The 15,833-nt window shown below is 43.1% G+C and overlaps 1 protein-coding gene across 1 annotated transcript in view; it reads right to left on the bottom strand.

Annotated features, from left to right (window-relative positions):
- KRIT1 (KRIT1 ankyrin repeat containing) overlaps nucleotides 1–15,833 on the bottom strand; it is a 514,966-nt gene that overhangs the window by 195,782 nt on the left and 303,351 nt on the right. The window contains exon 12 of the mRNA XM_085631085.1: nucleotides 15,317–15,468. Within this exon, the coding sequence (XP_085487211.1) occupies nucleotides 15,317–15,468 (152 nt within the window). The remainder of the gene's footprint in view (nucleotides 1–15,316; nucleotides 15,469–15,833) is intronic.

Here is a 15,833-nt window from a genome sequence, read left to right as displayed (position 1 = left end):
TCCACCTTCTGATGTTTATGTCGCCCATGAATACCCAGTGCACACGCCTCCCATGTGTCCAGGTCCTGTAAACCCGTAACCGTTTTAAGGGCAGTGTCAATCGTGTGCCAGTAACTGTAAAGCGTCGGACAATCCCAAAACATGTGCTTAAACGAGGCAGCAGGCTCCAGGCATCTGGGGCAACCGAACACACCGTCAGGGAAATATTTCTGCAGCTTTTCGGGGGTGAGATACGCCCTGTGTAGTATATGCAACTGTATGTTCTTAAACCGGTAATTGCGGGACACTTTTGTAGTGTATTCCAGGGCCCTGGTCCACTCCCTGTCATGTAGAGGCCTTTGGAAGTCATCTTCCCAGTGTTCTCTAAGGGGCGCCAGCGTAGGACTCCGCAGGGTCCGTACCGCTTTGTAGATCCAAGTGACAAGATGGCGACCTGACCCCATCTGCAGTATCGCATGGATGACCGGGTGCGTGGGGGGCTCCTTATCGATCCCACACCACTGCCTGCGGCAATCCGTGAGAAGTTGCCTATGCCGTAGGAACTGCCCCCTGGGAAGCTCGAAGTCCCCGACCAGTGCATCGAAGGTCTGCAAGCTCTCCCCGGAGTACAGCATCCCCACCTCTGTCACAGCATGATCCGTCCACACCTGCATCATTTGCTCTGTGTAATACGCCCGACCCCTAGGGAGCCCCACCAACGGCAGCAGCGGAGAGTACAGGGGAGTATCCCGACTAAGTCGGTGAACACGCGCCAAGCAGGCGCGCGCTGTCATGACCTGGAGGGGCCGGGATAGCGGCGGTGCTGCAATGTTTTTATTATGTTGTTTCACCATGTACTATGGAATGTGGATTCTCTTGATGCTTTCTTTTACAGGGACATGTGTCCTCAACTCGTTTGATTTCTTGCTTCTGTTCTTTATTCAATAAACAGATTTTACAATTAAAAAAAAAATCTTTGCAGAGTACATCTTTGAATGGCCTTTTTCCCCCAGATATTCAGCAATTACTAGAATAGTCTTTCGATGTTTATGTTTTTTATTTTAACACTTTTTGGCCACAACTGTTCATAATTTTGCATGGTGTGTTAACGCTCTTTGCACTAAGCACTTTATTTTTTATTCAGACAAACAAATAGTGTCAATTGTTTGAAATTTGTGTGAATGAACAGGCTGAACCTTGGTCAACATGGACTAGTGTGTCTTCATTCATTAACAGCTGAATGTGGTATATTTAATATACCACTGGAATTTGAAAATATGTTTGAACAACACATTGCTGGATCATTGTTGTTATGTAAAATGGTTGGCCTTGGTTCCACAATGCGTTTATGGGCCCATTCTTGGTTCTCTGCATAAACACACTGTGTATAGGAAAGGAAGTAGCAATATAAGGATCTGCTGTTTTGATCTACAGTACTTAAATTGCCAATGGAGTTGTTTGAGTTGCAGTTTATTTGCACCTAATTTGACAAAAAATTCAAGACTGTGTAGTTGTTAGGGAGGGAAAGAGGAAAGAGAGAGAGAGAGATATAGTGTCTGTGTGTGATTTATGAGTTACAGTTAGTGTTGTCTGGTTGGCGAACAGAAAAGATTGTGTAACGAGGTGTGTTACTTATAATAATTTGAAGGTGGTAGCTAAATTGTGCATGAAAGTTATAACTATAACTGTAGAAGTTTTAAAGTTTGTGTAGTTTAAGCTTGGTTTGTATAGGGAAAAACGTTTTTCTAACTGTAACTAAGCTTTAACCTTAGATTTTTTCATTGAATTTCAACGGAGTAGCGTAGACTGGGGTGGCATACAGTGGAGTGGCGTAGGGTGTAATAGCGTCTAGTGTAGTAGTGTATACTAAAGTGGTGTACAATGAAGTGGTGTAGACTAGAGTGGTGTATTGTGGGGTGGAATACCATACCATAAAGTGGCAAAGATTTAAGCTGCTTACAGTGCAACAGCGTAGAGTGAAGTGGAGTACAGTGGAATAGAGCGGAGTACAATGGAGTGGCATAAAATAGTGTAAACTGGAGTGGCGTACAGTGGAATGGTGTAGACTGGAGTGGCGTATAGTGGAGCGGGGTAGAGAGGAATAGCATATAGTGGAGTGACGTCCAATGGACCATGGTAAAACGGAGTGGCGTAGAGTGAAATGGTGTACACTGTAGTGGCGTGTAGTGATGTAGCGTATAGCGGAGTGGCATAGAGTGGAATAGCGTGGAGTGGTGGACAGTGCAATGGCAAAGTAGAATAGTGTATAGTGGAGTGGCGCACAATACTCTGGCATACAGTGAAGTGACAGGAGTGGGGTAGAGTGTAATAGCAGACAGTGGCGTGGTGTCCAATGGAATAGCGTACAATAGATTGGCGTGGAGTGGATACAGCGGAATAACATAGGGTGGAATGGCTTAGAGTGGAATAGCATATACTGGAGTAGCATAGAGTGGAGTAGCATACAATCAAGTATTGTTCAGTGGAGTGGCATGCAGCGGAATAGCATAGAGTGGAGAGGCGTACAGTGGAATAGCATATACTGGAGTAGCGTATAGTGAAGTGGCATACATTGAAGTGGCGCAGAGTGGAATTGTGTACAGCATAATAGTTTGGAATGGACTGGTGTAGTATGGAGTAGAGTACACTGTAATAGTGAGAGTAGAGTGGAGCAGCAGGGAGTGGAGTGTTGTACAGTGGAGTGGCGTAGAGTGTAATTGTGGAGTAGCGTACAGTGGAGTGGTGTAGACTGGAGTGACATACAGTGGAGTCGGGTAGAGTGTAATAGCATACAGTCGAGTGGCGTACATTGGAGTGGCATCCAATGGACTAGCGTAAAAAGGAAGTGGCCTAGAGTGGAGTGCTAAACACTGGAATAGCATAGAGCGGAGCAGCATACAGTTGCCCAGCGTACAGTGGAGTGCCGCACTGTGGAATGGCGTATAGTGGAGTCGTTTCCAGTGGAATAGCGTACAGTGGAGCGTCGTAGACTGGAGTGGCATAGAGTGTAGTGGCATGCAGTTGAGTTGCATACACTGTAATAGCATTGAGTGGAGTGGCGTAGAGTGGAATCTCGTACAGTAGAGAGGCGTAGAATGGAGTGGCGTACAGTGGAATAGCATATAGTGGAGTGGAGTGTGGGGTGGCGAACGGATGTATGTGAAATTCAGCAGCAATGTAGAATATGGTATACAGAGTTAGGCAAAACAGCGAATTGCGCTGCCTTGCATTTTTCAAGATTTATCAATCAAGGCAGGGCCATGCATGGTGGCCTTACATTGCTTTGTAAATCTGACTTAAGTAGTGCGTTCCCATGCGACACCATGAGTGATGCAAGAGTACTGCAATTCAATAATACAGCTAGGCCCTCGTTATAATTTGGGCCATGGTATACCGTGGTAACTTTGCAGTGTACATGGCGATGACAAGCCAGTATATAATTGGGCAATGGCTGTTTTTAGAGAATGAAAAGACAGCCATATTGTTTTTACTACACTTTGGCTGTGTTCAGTGAACCTTTGATCTAGGTAAGTAGGTCCCTACCTATCATCACTTTTTGAGTGGTAATAAATAGGGAAATGCGTTAATATATTTTAAATATGTTTACTGCCATGTAATGTGGTAGTTTCACAAAAGTTCGTGAAATTCCGCAAAAGTACAACGATGACATATATCACAAGTTAAAATGCCTTATAACTTTAAAAACCTTACCCTACTTAACTGCAGCACACAAAAAGCATAATCAGTGCACCATAATGTATAATCCTGCCAAATTTCATGTAAACTCGATGAGCTGTTTTCATGCTAAGTCAAATACAAAAATGCATTTTGGGACCCGCATGTTGCCTTTGCACGATTCATCACAAAACTCTACATCTCAAAATTCAGAAAATGCTATAGGTATGGAAAGATTTGTGGTGATCTGTCAAACGGGTGGGAGCTAAAAATCCGAGGAATTCCTATCTCTGCGACTACTAACTATAACTACAGAGTGGCAATCAGATATAATCTGATTCATTTCTTTTTATCTATTGTATTTTTAAAGTATTTGTTTATTGGTTTACATAATCATGTGACCATAAATGAGTCGTTTAGTTGTTCATGTAGAAATTCTTTACATATGCAGTCCAGTTTATTTTTGGGCTCCCTTGCTACTTTTGGTAAGATTGTGCTATATATGAAGCCCAAAGTGAATGAAACACAATCATTATTGTTATAAAACCTGTAATTATTTTTTTAGTATAAGCCAATTATCAAGTCCTCAAGAAGGTAGTTTGTGTAGCTTATTGCAAGGTCACTTTTTCCTTTTGTTTCAAAGGCGTACATAAGGAAGATGTTTTTTTGTTTGACTTGTTCGGCACAGTTTTATTTTGTGAGGCAGAGGGAGGGCAAGCAATGAAAACATATGTTAAGATGTATTCTACTTGTTATGCATTTGCTTATAGGTTTCCATTAGCGCGTGACCATAAATGGGTCTTTAAGCTGTTCAAGTAGAAGTCTAAAACTTTACATAAGTAATCTACTTTATTTGTTGGACTTCCTTGCTACTTTTATATTGTAAAATTGTGTTGTACAGATATCACTAAGTTGTTGACCCTTATAACTTAATAACCACTTGATAACATCACTTGCAATGGGAAAAATAATCATCTATATAGTTTAATATACATTGCTGAGATTTCATTACAATACGTTCATCCAATTTGCCTCTACGTTAAATACAAACGTCTATGTAAAATGCATTGGATAGCAAGTGCGTTTTGTGACACCCCTTTTTACTTTGCACCCGCTTGACAAAAAGCGGTCAAACTGTCGATACTTCACCAACGTAACAGGTGCAATAAGTCTGCAAAGTTTTGTGAAGAATAGTAAAACCGGGGTAAAGTTATTACGGGACAACATTCTGAGGAACTCCTGTCTATGGTAACCCTAACTATAACTACAGAGTGGCTATCGCAACTCTATGTAATACTATGTATTACAGAGTGGAAGTAGCCACTCTGTAGTTATAGTAAAGATTCCCTGAGATAGGACTTGCTCTGGATTTTGCTTGCTAATAACTTTGCCACAGTTTGACGAATCTCCACAAAACTTTGCAGACCTATTGCTTTTTCTACATTTGCTAAAGATGCAAGGTTTCGTGGTGATTAAATAATGGGGTGCAGAGAAAACAAGCATTGGTATAGCCAATAGGTTTCGCCTTTGGGACCTTTTAAGTGTTTAGCCATGCAACAGTTAATGTTGTTGCAGTAAGGATACTGTGCTGCATAACTAAATACTTATAAGGTCCCAAAGGCGAGACCTATTGGCTATGCCAATGTTTGTACAAGTACTCAAGGTCTTACAAACAGCGCTGGAGCGCTGACTCACACTCGACTCAAAAAAGGCTGTGTGTGGACTACATCAAGTAACATCTGCACCTATCCAAACACCCCCCCCATTCAGAAAAAATTGAAACACTAATTGAAAGCCACTTTTAAATCTGTGTCTCTTTACTAATTAAATCTCACACACAGCAGCGTTCCCATCTGAGATATTTCCAAGACAGGCGCAAGTTTTTGGGGATATTAGAGATACAAGTTCTTCTTTCTAGAACTTGAAAATGGCTGCTTAGGCACAGTCCAGTCGTGAGAATCTGGAACCGCCTTTGACATCTTTGGAATCGAATGTCTAAACGTCTCGGACATCAGAATAAAGTAGTCAGTGGCGGCTGGTGACATTTGAAAGTGGTGTGGCGTAAATACTGCACTGTGGCGAGCGTGCGGAGCGCGCGAGCCTGAACCACCTGAGAACATTTTGAAAAACGAGTGGGCAAATGGTGCATTTTCATGCAAATTTGAGAAAGAGGTGGCTTGGCAAACACATCTCTGGGAGTAGCCAGACAATGCTGCAAAATTTGTCTCCACACTTTATGGATACCAAAGACACTCCCTCGCTAATGGCACTCCTTGATATGCTGCCACGTCCTCTGTAGCAAAACTTGAGAGTCGGCCATGTGTTTAAAACTACCACAACTGGCTACTCCACAAAGTTCACAATGATTAAGACGTGCCGACGTAGTCGGATAATATAAAGAGACTCTGAGAAAGGCTCCACGTGCGCCCTGCCATGATGTCGCAATGTTCAAACAGGCACTCTAGAAAGTAAACAAGCATGTGCTTTGCAAACCAATAAAAGCCGCAGAGACAGCAGAAAGAAAGAAAAATTACATCGTCCTTTGTTTTTATTGTGTTTCTTAATCAGATTTTTATAATAATGGCCTCTTTAGTAAATGTTGCATTTAATATTAAAAAGCAAAAGCAAAGTGTCAGTCGAGCTACATTCACTATTACCCAAAGACGCAGGAATGCACCCAGTGCCCTCGCGTTCAGCGACACATAAACCCTGTTTACTTTACGTTCTTGGGAGCCACCTGTGCTTTAGCTGTGGTCTCTCCTCTAATCTGTTCGCTAGAATTTAGCAGCTTACCCAGCTTGTATTTAACCTCTTTCCGTAATGGCAATTAAGATGTGTTTTCATTTCTCTTGCAGGGGATTGTAAGTGAAATCCTCTCTCCCTCTTTCTCTTACTCCCTCTCTTTCTCTTGCCCCCTTCTCTTTCTGTCTCTATGCCTCACTTTCCCTTTCTCTCGCTCCTACTTTGTGCACACCGCTTCACACTCATCTCAAGCTCCTAGTGTACCTCGTGCACACTGTTTCATTCTTGCTTCTCGCTCCTGCTCCCCGTCGCCCTCAGTGGCCCAAACTCCCTCCGGCCCAGCTCTCCCTGAGGTTCTTTCGCGCTCACTCACTCTCTCTCGCTGCCTCTGGGCCCAGGGTACCAGCGCCTTCACCTTAGCCTCTGATTGGCTGACAGAATGCCCGTGCATAAAAATAAATGATTAACCTGTGCAATGTTTGAAATCCAGCTAAATACACCGATTATCATCTGCTTAAAGCTTTCTTATCTGCAGCTGGGTGCTGTTTAATACATTAATATATGCGTTAAAGCACTACACTGAGAAGTACTTATTAAAAGCGATAGTGTTTATGCATGAACTTACAACGACTCTGCCCCCACCCTAGGGAAAGTGCCATTAGTGAACTAGGAGGCGAAACCGTTGTCACATGCACCCTGTATGTGTTCCAGGTTCTTGAAGATAATGGAACATGTCTTTTAAAACAAACCCAATATATTTTTGTACAGCTGGAATTTGTAACACAGGATTTTGAAGGTGATTTCATTTGGACAATGAAGAAAAAGAAGGACTTTGACTTTGTTCACCCTGTTCTGTAAAAAAATAGTTTGCAGTCACGCGCAAGCTAAATCCTTCAAAGCTTCTCATTTAATGAACAGAACACATAACTAATGATCTGCACAGTGCCACAGTACCATATGTTCTACAACGCTGCAAATGAATGTGCCTGTCTGGCGACGTGCATCCTTTCTATCAGAGTTGAAATAAAGGAAATATTTCCAGTTGAGTGGGCGCCTCGTGCATACCACGAGACTCAACAATAATACCCCTTACCCCCGGGGACCCCGCTCTTCGGGCCCACTTGAAAGGTCGCAAATCCGTGGGCAGGCGCTTTTATGGATATTACCGTGACGCGCTCCAAGCTAGAGTGAACCTACACAAATAGAATCACACACGCTCAGCGTGCAAGAGTGAACCTACGAAAAATATCAGCCGAATCACAAGCTAACAAGAGTGAGCATCAACGAAAGAGGTACTACAGTACCGAACACACCGGGTAGCACGCGATGTCGTATATAACATGCACCAGTGCACACTGCGCAGCGAGAATCTACCCGCCGGCACAAAATAGTCAGTCGCGGCTCGCAATACTTGCAGTTGCAGGGGGGGAGTTGACGCGGGAGGGGGATGTCGCGCTGGGGTGAGAGGCCGGGGTTTAAAAATAAAGTTAAAAAAGAATGAAAACCTACCTGACCGCCGGGTCAGACCGCGCCGCCTTTGCTGTGTGCTCCTGGGCCGGGGTCCACGTTGGCGCCTTCGGTTGAGTGGCTGGTCACAACGGCAACCCCAGGAGTGGCTCGAGCAGGCACTGTCCCCGCCCATTGGAGACCGGGGGCTGTGGCCACTGGCCAGTAGCAGCCCTCACTCACTCTCCTAATGTGCAGCAGCAGCACTGCAGGCTAACTAGTGCGCAGGTTCGGGCATGTGCGAAAAATGACTAGCCCAAACCTGAACATGCGCACTGGGCCTGCCCTGCTGCTGCCGTCAGTCAACAACAACCACACCCTGCAGTGCTGCCCCACCCCCTTCAGTGACGCGTTCTGATTCCGGCCGGCCGATTTCGAGTCAGGACGCAATCTTCCTCGTTTAAGTTAACGAGGAAGAATGTGGCCATGCTGTGGGTGGGGCAACGCCCCAACGCCCTTAATGGACGCACCGCCACTGAAAGTAGTACTTTCTATGCCGAAGGGGAAGGAGGGCCTCTGTGAAGAGAAGGACACAACACAGGAAGAAGCATCCTATGGCACGAAGTTTTGAGAAGTCTGATAGACTACAGTGATTTTACACAGATCAATCAATCAGTACTCTGGGGTTCCGGTTCGTATTGCTGGCGCTGGATCCCAGAAGGAAGACTCCTGTACACCAAAATACCCCAGGGACCCCTAAACTATGTCTGGTACTCAGTCCTACTGGTCTCTGGTGGCACTATGGCAATTTGGCTCAACTCAACTGTGTCCTGTGATAGCAAACCTATATTCCCGATACAGCAATTAATGGAAAGGATTTCTCAAGGCATCAGTTCAAACTCAGCTCTTCATTATACAACTGAGACATTGGAGCATTAGCTGCGGTAAAGAGTTCATAAAAGAAAACATAAACCTAAATGTGTGTGGCTTAAGGGGCAGAATGGAATACAAATACACTCCAAAGCAAATTTTGGCCCACCGATTAATCAGGGAACTGAGGTAGTTCGATGTGCTGAACAGGTAGGTATAAGCTGACTCACGCCTGGTAGTATTGCGCGCCCATCCGTTTTTAACATCTTAATAAGCAATTACTATTCTAGCCACACGGTGGCAGCCGGCACCCAGAAATGGGGACAGAGAGAACGTGGTGAAGACATTTCAGCGTTAGCGTTGTTACAATGCTTGTCTTAGACTTAAAGCACAAGAGAAAGGATATGGTTATTTTTTTAGCTTGCGTGAGTTATACAAACTAGACCATCGGGCCACAAAGTCCTTTGTCAGCTGGAATCAACAAAGATGGCAAACGGGTGAATGGGGTAAAAAACATGAGAACGAATACCATGAGACCGATGCAAGTTTCTATTTAGCAGTAGTTGCACTGTACAGGGAAGAAAAACAATTATTTCACTACTGTAGGTCTACCGAAGGCTGTGTTATAAAAGAAACAATGCTTTTTCTTGGCTTAGGGGATGTAAAAGCCTTACAACCTCTGCCTGTTTTTAGATCGAGGTTTTGCATGGTGCTCTAAGGAACGAGGAAGAATTCGTACAGGAAGAAGACAACAAGCGCGAGCGCCTCGCGCTGCAAGTTAAAAAAAAAAAAAGAAGAAGAAAGGAGGCACGTCTGGCGAGTGGTGTGCGATGTGCACTCACCATGACGAGAGAGGAAAGCCAGATGGCGCCTCTGCTCGTCATTGTGCGCGTAACCGCACGCTCGAGGCCAGCAAAAGCGTCTGGTAGGACTTTTAAAAGCCCAGTTACTAAATGTCTCGCCAGAGCAGCGCATGCGCTAGCTCAGGCGAGACCTAAAAAGGAGGGGTCCCAAAACATGATTTTTCACCAATGCATTTTCCATAGACTTTTTAGACAGACACAGCGGCAAAATGGCTGAACACATTTTTCATGAAATTTGGCAGCAATATTTATTATGGTACGAAAAGGATCCTTTTTGGTATTTCATGAAAATTTGTTCAGTAGTTTTGAAGTAATATGGGACAAAATCTTAGTGATATATTGGACTACGGTATACCATGGCAGATAGTGAGGACAAAGCAGAATATTATTGGTTACTGAAAGCCCTTACAAAAGTAAAAGGCAGTCATATTGTTTAGACCACACTTTTGCTGCGCTCTGGACTTCTACATAAGATATGGGCTAGTATAAGTTTTTAAATCTATAGAAAGGAATGATTCACTTTAGCAAAGTAGGTATAGGAAGGAAAAGTTTTACTGTTTTATTATTATTATATTTAAGTTTACGGAGTACTGCGGTTCTTCCTCAAAACTACCCAAGAAGTACTTTGGTATCTATATAGAAAAAATAATTAAAAATTAACATCTAACAAAAGACACTGTACGCCACTCCACTCTAAAATACACCACTTCACTTAACGATGCAACACTCTACGACATGCCACGTTACCCTACAGCATCCACGCAACTCCTCTCTACGACGTGTCACTACATTCTATGAGATGACACTCCACTCTACGACACTCCACAACACTCTATCCCGCTATGCGTACTGACACTTCACTCCATGGTACCAAAAACCACTCTACTATTTGATAAGCCATTCCACTCTACCGCATGTCACTGGACTCTATACCAGTCCACTCTACGACACTCCACTTTATGCCCATATAGGCTAACCCACGCCATTCCACTCTATGCCTGTCCACTCTATAACACTCCACTGCACTCCACCTGGCCTCACTCCACTCCACTTTGTGATCCAGCATTCCATTCCACCCTACAACACGCCACTCCACTCCACTCTTCGGCACTTCACTCTACGCCAGTCCACTCTAAGCCATTTCACTCTACACCCCTACACTCTAACACACTCTACAATATGCCATTCCACTCCACTCTAATGTATGGTATACCACCCCACTCTACAACACTGTACTCCCCTCTATCCTCCTTCACTCTATGCCACACCACTGCACTTTACCGCATGCCATTCTACTCTATGACACGCCACTCCACTCTACAACACTCCATGTCATTCCAGGACACTCTACTCTATGACATTCCACTCGACTCTACAAAATGCTACTCCACTTTACACCCCTTCACTCAAACAACATGCCATTCTGACACGCCACGCCACTCTGCTCTACGGTATGCCACGCCACGCCAACCCACTCAACAACACTTTATTCCACTCTATGCTTCTCCACTCTATGAGTCTCTATGACACGCCACTCCACTCTAAGACACGCCTCTCCACTTTATGATACGCCGCTCCACTGTATGACAGGTTACTACACTCTTCAACACAACACTACATGACACTCCATGCCCCTCCACTGCACAAAAAGACACTCCACTAAACAACATGTCCAACCACTCTATGACATGCCACTCCACTCCACAACATGCCACTCCATCTACACCACTCCACTCTAAGAGACGCCAGTCAACTCTTCTCTGCAACACACGACTCCACTCTATGCCACTGTGTCAGATTATGTTTACACAGTGCACTTTGACCTCCCAGTTGAGGGGGCCACATAAATATTAAACAGCGTGGGACTCAGAGATGAGCCCGGAGGGACCCCACATGGCACTGTAAAGGACTTAGAAACCAAGTCCTCCAGGGCAAATGACTGTTCTCCGTGTGAGAGAAAGGAATGGAACCGCACCAGAGCTGAGACTCTAATTTCAATTTCTACCAAGACTGCATGGTTAACGGTGTTGAAGACTGCCGATAGATCCAACAGGATCATCGCCGCCTTCCCACCGTTATCCAGGACACTTCTCAGCTCCTCAGTACCTACAACCAGAGCAGACTCGGTGCTGAGATTTGGCCTGAAACCAAATTGCGCTGAATCTAGGATTTCAGTCTCCTCTAAGTATTTTAACAGTACAATATTCATATGTTTTTCAAGGATCTTAGCTATAGAAGATAACCAAGAAATAGGCATATAGTTCTTCACCTCTTTTGGATCTAATGAAGGTTTCTTCAACAGTGGGAGGATAGAGGCCCACTCCACAGGAAAGAGTCTGGAATCCAAAATGGAGTTCAATAGCATAGTGTTTTGGGGAAGCATTTCTTAACTTGCCACAACTGGACACATATGCGGCTTTAGCATGTATGTTTTTTTTGTTGTCAGGGAAGGGGAACAATAGTTGTATGCTTGGCATTGTGCTATGTCAAGCCATTTAGATATTTCTCGAAAAAAGCTATAATTATCATCCTCTAACCAAGGGTAGGCATCAACTTGCTAGTGAAGGCTTTTAACACTGTCCCGATATGCAGGCCTATCATCTTATTAACCCAACTAATAAAGGAGGTGTTAAGTGCCAGGGATGCCAACTTTATTGTCGTCAGATATGTTACAGATCTCCTCACTCTTCAAACTTTACATTGAAGTACTTACAATTATAGGCATGGTCAAGTGCCATTCCCTCCAGATTCCAAGTGCTTTTTTTTATTACCTTGCGACCATAAATTACAATCTTAGGTTTGTTCTGAATAATCCTTAAACTGCTATAAATGTTCCTTGCATTTATGGATCCCTGTAACCTAATCAGGAATCTTATCCAGTACTACGGTATCATCTGCAAATTGCACAAGACTCACCTTCTGTTCAAGCGACTTTAGGGGAAAAGGATATCAAGTCTAGATGTATCTCTGTACTGATGCTACCTTCCGAAATAAGTGATGTTTTTAAATGCTGCAAGTGGCCTAAAAGTGCAGTGGTCCCAAGGTGGAGAATGTAGAGAGCATGATAAATTAAAATGTGTCTTTCTTATGAAGCACAATTCTGCTTGTGTCTTCACAGTTTTGTGATAAGGAATGGAACTCTTAAGGTGAGGAAAAGAATATCACAAGGGAAGAACAGACTTGCATGGGGACCACTGCTCTAACAACAAGCATTTACAATGCAATAGGTCTTGCAATTTGCGAGATTTTGAGCTATTGGCATGGCAAATGGCAATGCCTTTTATAATAGTAAAATGGATTGTCATTTAAAATGCCAAGAGGTCAAACTTTTGCAAAAGCAAGACCTATTGTATTGCAGAGGGCGGTGTCCGTGAAGCGGGCGCCGTGCTCACCAATAAAGTTTAAAAAAAGAAACAGAGTGCAGTGTCCCTGAAGTGGGTGCCGCGCTCACTATTGAAGTTTTTTTAAATTTTTTTTAACGTAACAGATCTCGGTGTCCATGACGCAGATGCCACACTCTGAATTATAGTTAAATAAAAAATGAAACTGAGCATGTTGTACCTAAAGTGGGCGCCACCATCAGCATGCAATTTTATAAAAAATAAAAAAAACTGAAAGAAAGCGCAATGTACCTGAAGCAGACGCCAAGTTCATCTCAAAAGTATTATAATACAAAAAAAGCGTTGCTATATTGTAACTTTCAAAGTTAGAGCAGCATAGCGCTCGATGTGAAAAGCGGCGGCCATTGTCCTGGGTGGGCGCGCTGCAAATGCAAGAAGCAGTGGCAATTGTCCCCATAAGTTATTTAATAAACAAAATAGTGCTCACCTACTTAAAATGGAGACCGTGTAACAAGCTAAGTAAAAGGGTCAGTCACCATGCGAGGGTACAAATGAAGACAAGGCGGTACTAAGGAGGGACTAACACGCCTATTTAGGAATCAGAAGCCAGCATTTACGAATGTCAATGACACTAGCCAATGACAAATATGGGGGGGAGAGTGGACGGGGCTTCTAGTCCATATTCCAGAACAACAAGTCTCGCAGAGCAGCACATGCACGCTGACTTTAGGCTCAACGTAAAAAGTAAAAGGCCCAAGCAGAAAGGTTTTTGCCTGAGGTCATTACAACTATAGACCCTTCCGTGAACACTGTCTCATTTCTTTTTTTCCACAGCTGAAGAAACCTGTCTTCAAATACAGGCAAGAATCCATTTAGTGATGGTCACAGAGTGGAACCATGTACTAAGTTGCAGAATATGAATGATACTGACTCAGCTAAGCTACAATATAAGATAGATGAAAAGGATAGCATGCCACAGACCCCAAGTCACAGTATGGTCATGCTCATGTACAAACAAGAGGAAGAACTGTCTTAAGAAATGGCAGCCCCTCTCCTTCCTGAACTTGGGCTATATGACCCTTGCAGAAGTTGCAGAATCTACAAAGGAATACAGGCCACATAGTTCATGATGACAGCTTCTGAGCAGGAACATTATCCGACAGGTCACATAGCAACCGATATGTGTGGCTCTTCTAGTAAGGCTCGTTGATCAGGAGAAAGCACTTTGGGGTTTTGGGCTTTAAATCATCTACCTTGTATATGAATTTCATTGGGCCTTTTTTTTTTTTTAGCTCAGCCATTGTTATAGAATTTAAAACAGATCCCTACTCTTCGGTCAGTCAAAAATATAGGATAAAAGCTACAACAGGATCAATGGAAACAAACAAGTGACATGTCCTCTATAAATAGATAAGTATCTCTGTGCTCTGCGGATAGACAGCTTGTGAACATGCTAGAGAAAAATCACATGTACTTGAAGAGAGCTCCAGTAGTAAAGATCAACTGCAACAAGCCTGTGAAGGTGCACTTTGAATTCTGGAACCACATCACTGTGAATGCCCAAGGACACATGCAAGGAAACATTTACTCAACATAGGAGTACAGAATGGTTGCACATAAGGGATATATCAACTAAAAGGTAAAAGAATTAAAAGGAATATGGAAAGTAAACAAAAGGCATTATTAGTCACAAGTGAAAAAGGCTGGAGTAGCATAACAGGAATGAAATGGATAGATTGGGTGTTTCAGGGCGGTTGCCTGAGTCTGATGTTTTGTCATGCTAGTACAGACATCCTTCTTGTGTGATCTTTCATCAGTTCAAACAACAATTAAGATGTCTGGCCTGTTGAATGGCTTCTTCAACACATAACTCAAGAATATCAATGCACAGCTTCTCTCAAGTGGAAGAATCACAGCATGGAGACGCATTTAATTTTGACATGTACAACCAGATATTTAAATGTGCAATCATATGAAAGAAGAGGTGAAAGAAAGTTTTTCCCAAAGTAAAAGATGACATGGAAGCTTTTTGTAGCAGTGTATAAATGCAAATTTGATCCTAAAATAGAAATTGAAAAATATGTTGTTGCTTGCACGACCTTCAACAATGATGTCAACAGTCAATTAATCCCAAAAACATGGTCTCTGGAGGAAAGGATATAAAAAGGCAACACTGATTTAAAAACAATACTGAGAGATACACTGGGAAAGTTCATGTGTTTGAAACCATATCTTACTTTAAAAAATATAAAGAGTATTAAATAAATCCCCAACAACTGGTGTAGTAACTGTGCTGAGTACTGTCAATGGTAAGCAGTAGAGACATGACCTATAGAGATAAAAACACAACTTTCATTTTCGCTCAAAATTCCCGTGCAATTTAGAGAACACGTTTCAAACCTTTTTCTCTACATCCAATGGAAGTCTCACATCTCGTCTCAAGAAAAGCTGTGGTGTTTCTCTCTGTGAATCCAGATTGGTGAGTTCAGTGACTATTTGAGGCCAGTCACGAATGTGTTGCAAGGGCTTGTGATATGGCTTCAACTGGAGGTCTAAAAAATAACATCAGAACATTGGCACCTCAGTGGAGTACAGCAAGCAGATAGTGTACAAAGAAGGTGCTCGTCAGCAGACCTGGCTAGGAAGTTGGAGACTAAACAAACATACAAACAAAAATGACTTTATTCGATTGCTTTGTAAGACAATCATAAAAGTACATAATAAAAATAGAACTTTGAAAGTTATAAAAATATTTTTTTTTAAAAGAGAAAAGTAAGGAATATGCTACTTACCAGTATGCATCTGTTCTTGGCATGTAGAGCTGCAGAGTTGTACACTTAGCATAGATCGCCATCTGGTGTTGGGCCCGGATGTTTGCAGTTTGTTTTTGTTCTTTGGACAGTCTTTGGAAGTCACG

Source organism: Triturus cristatus, chromosome 10 (assembly GCF_964204655.1).
Source record: "Triturus cristatus chromosome 10, aTriCri1.1, whole genome shotgun sequence".
Taxonomy (NCBI): domain Eukaryota; kingdom Metazoa; phylum Chordata; class Amphibia; order Caudata; family Salamandridae; genus Triturus; species Triturus cristatus.
The sequence above is the reverse complement of the archived record's forward strand: the minus strand, read 5'-3'. Positions and strand labels throughout refer to the sequence as shown.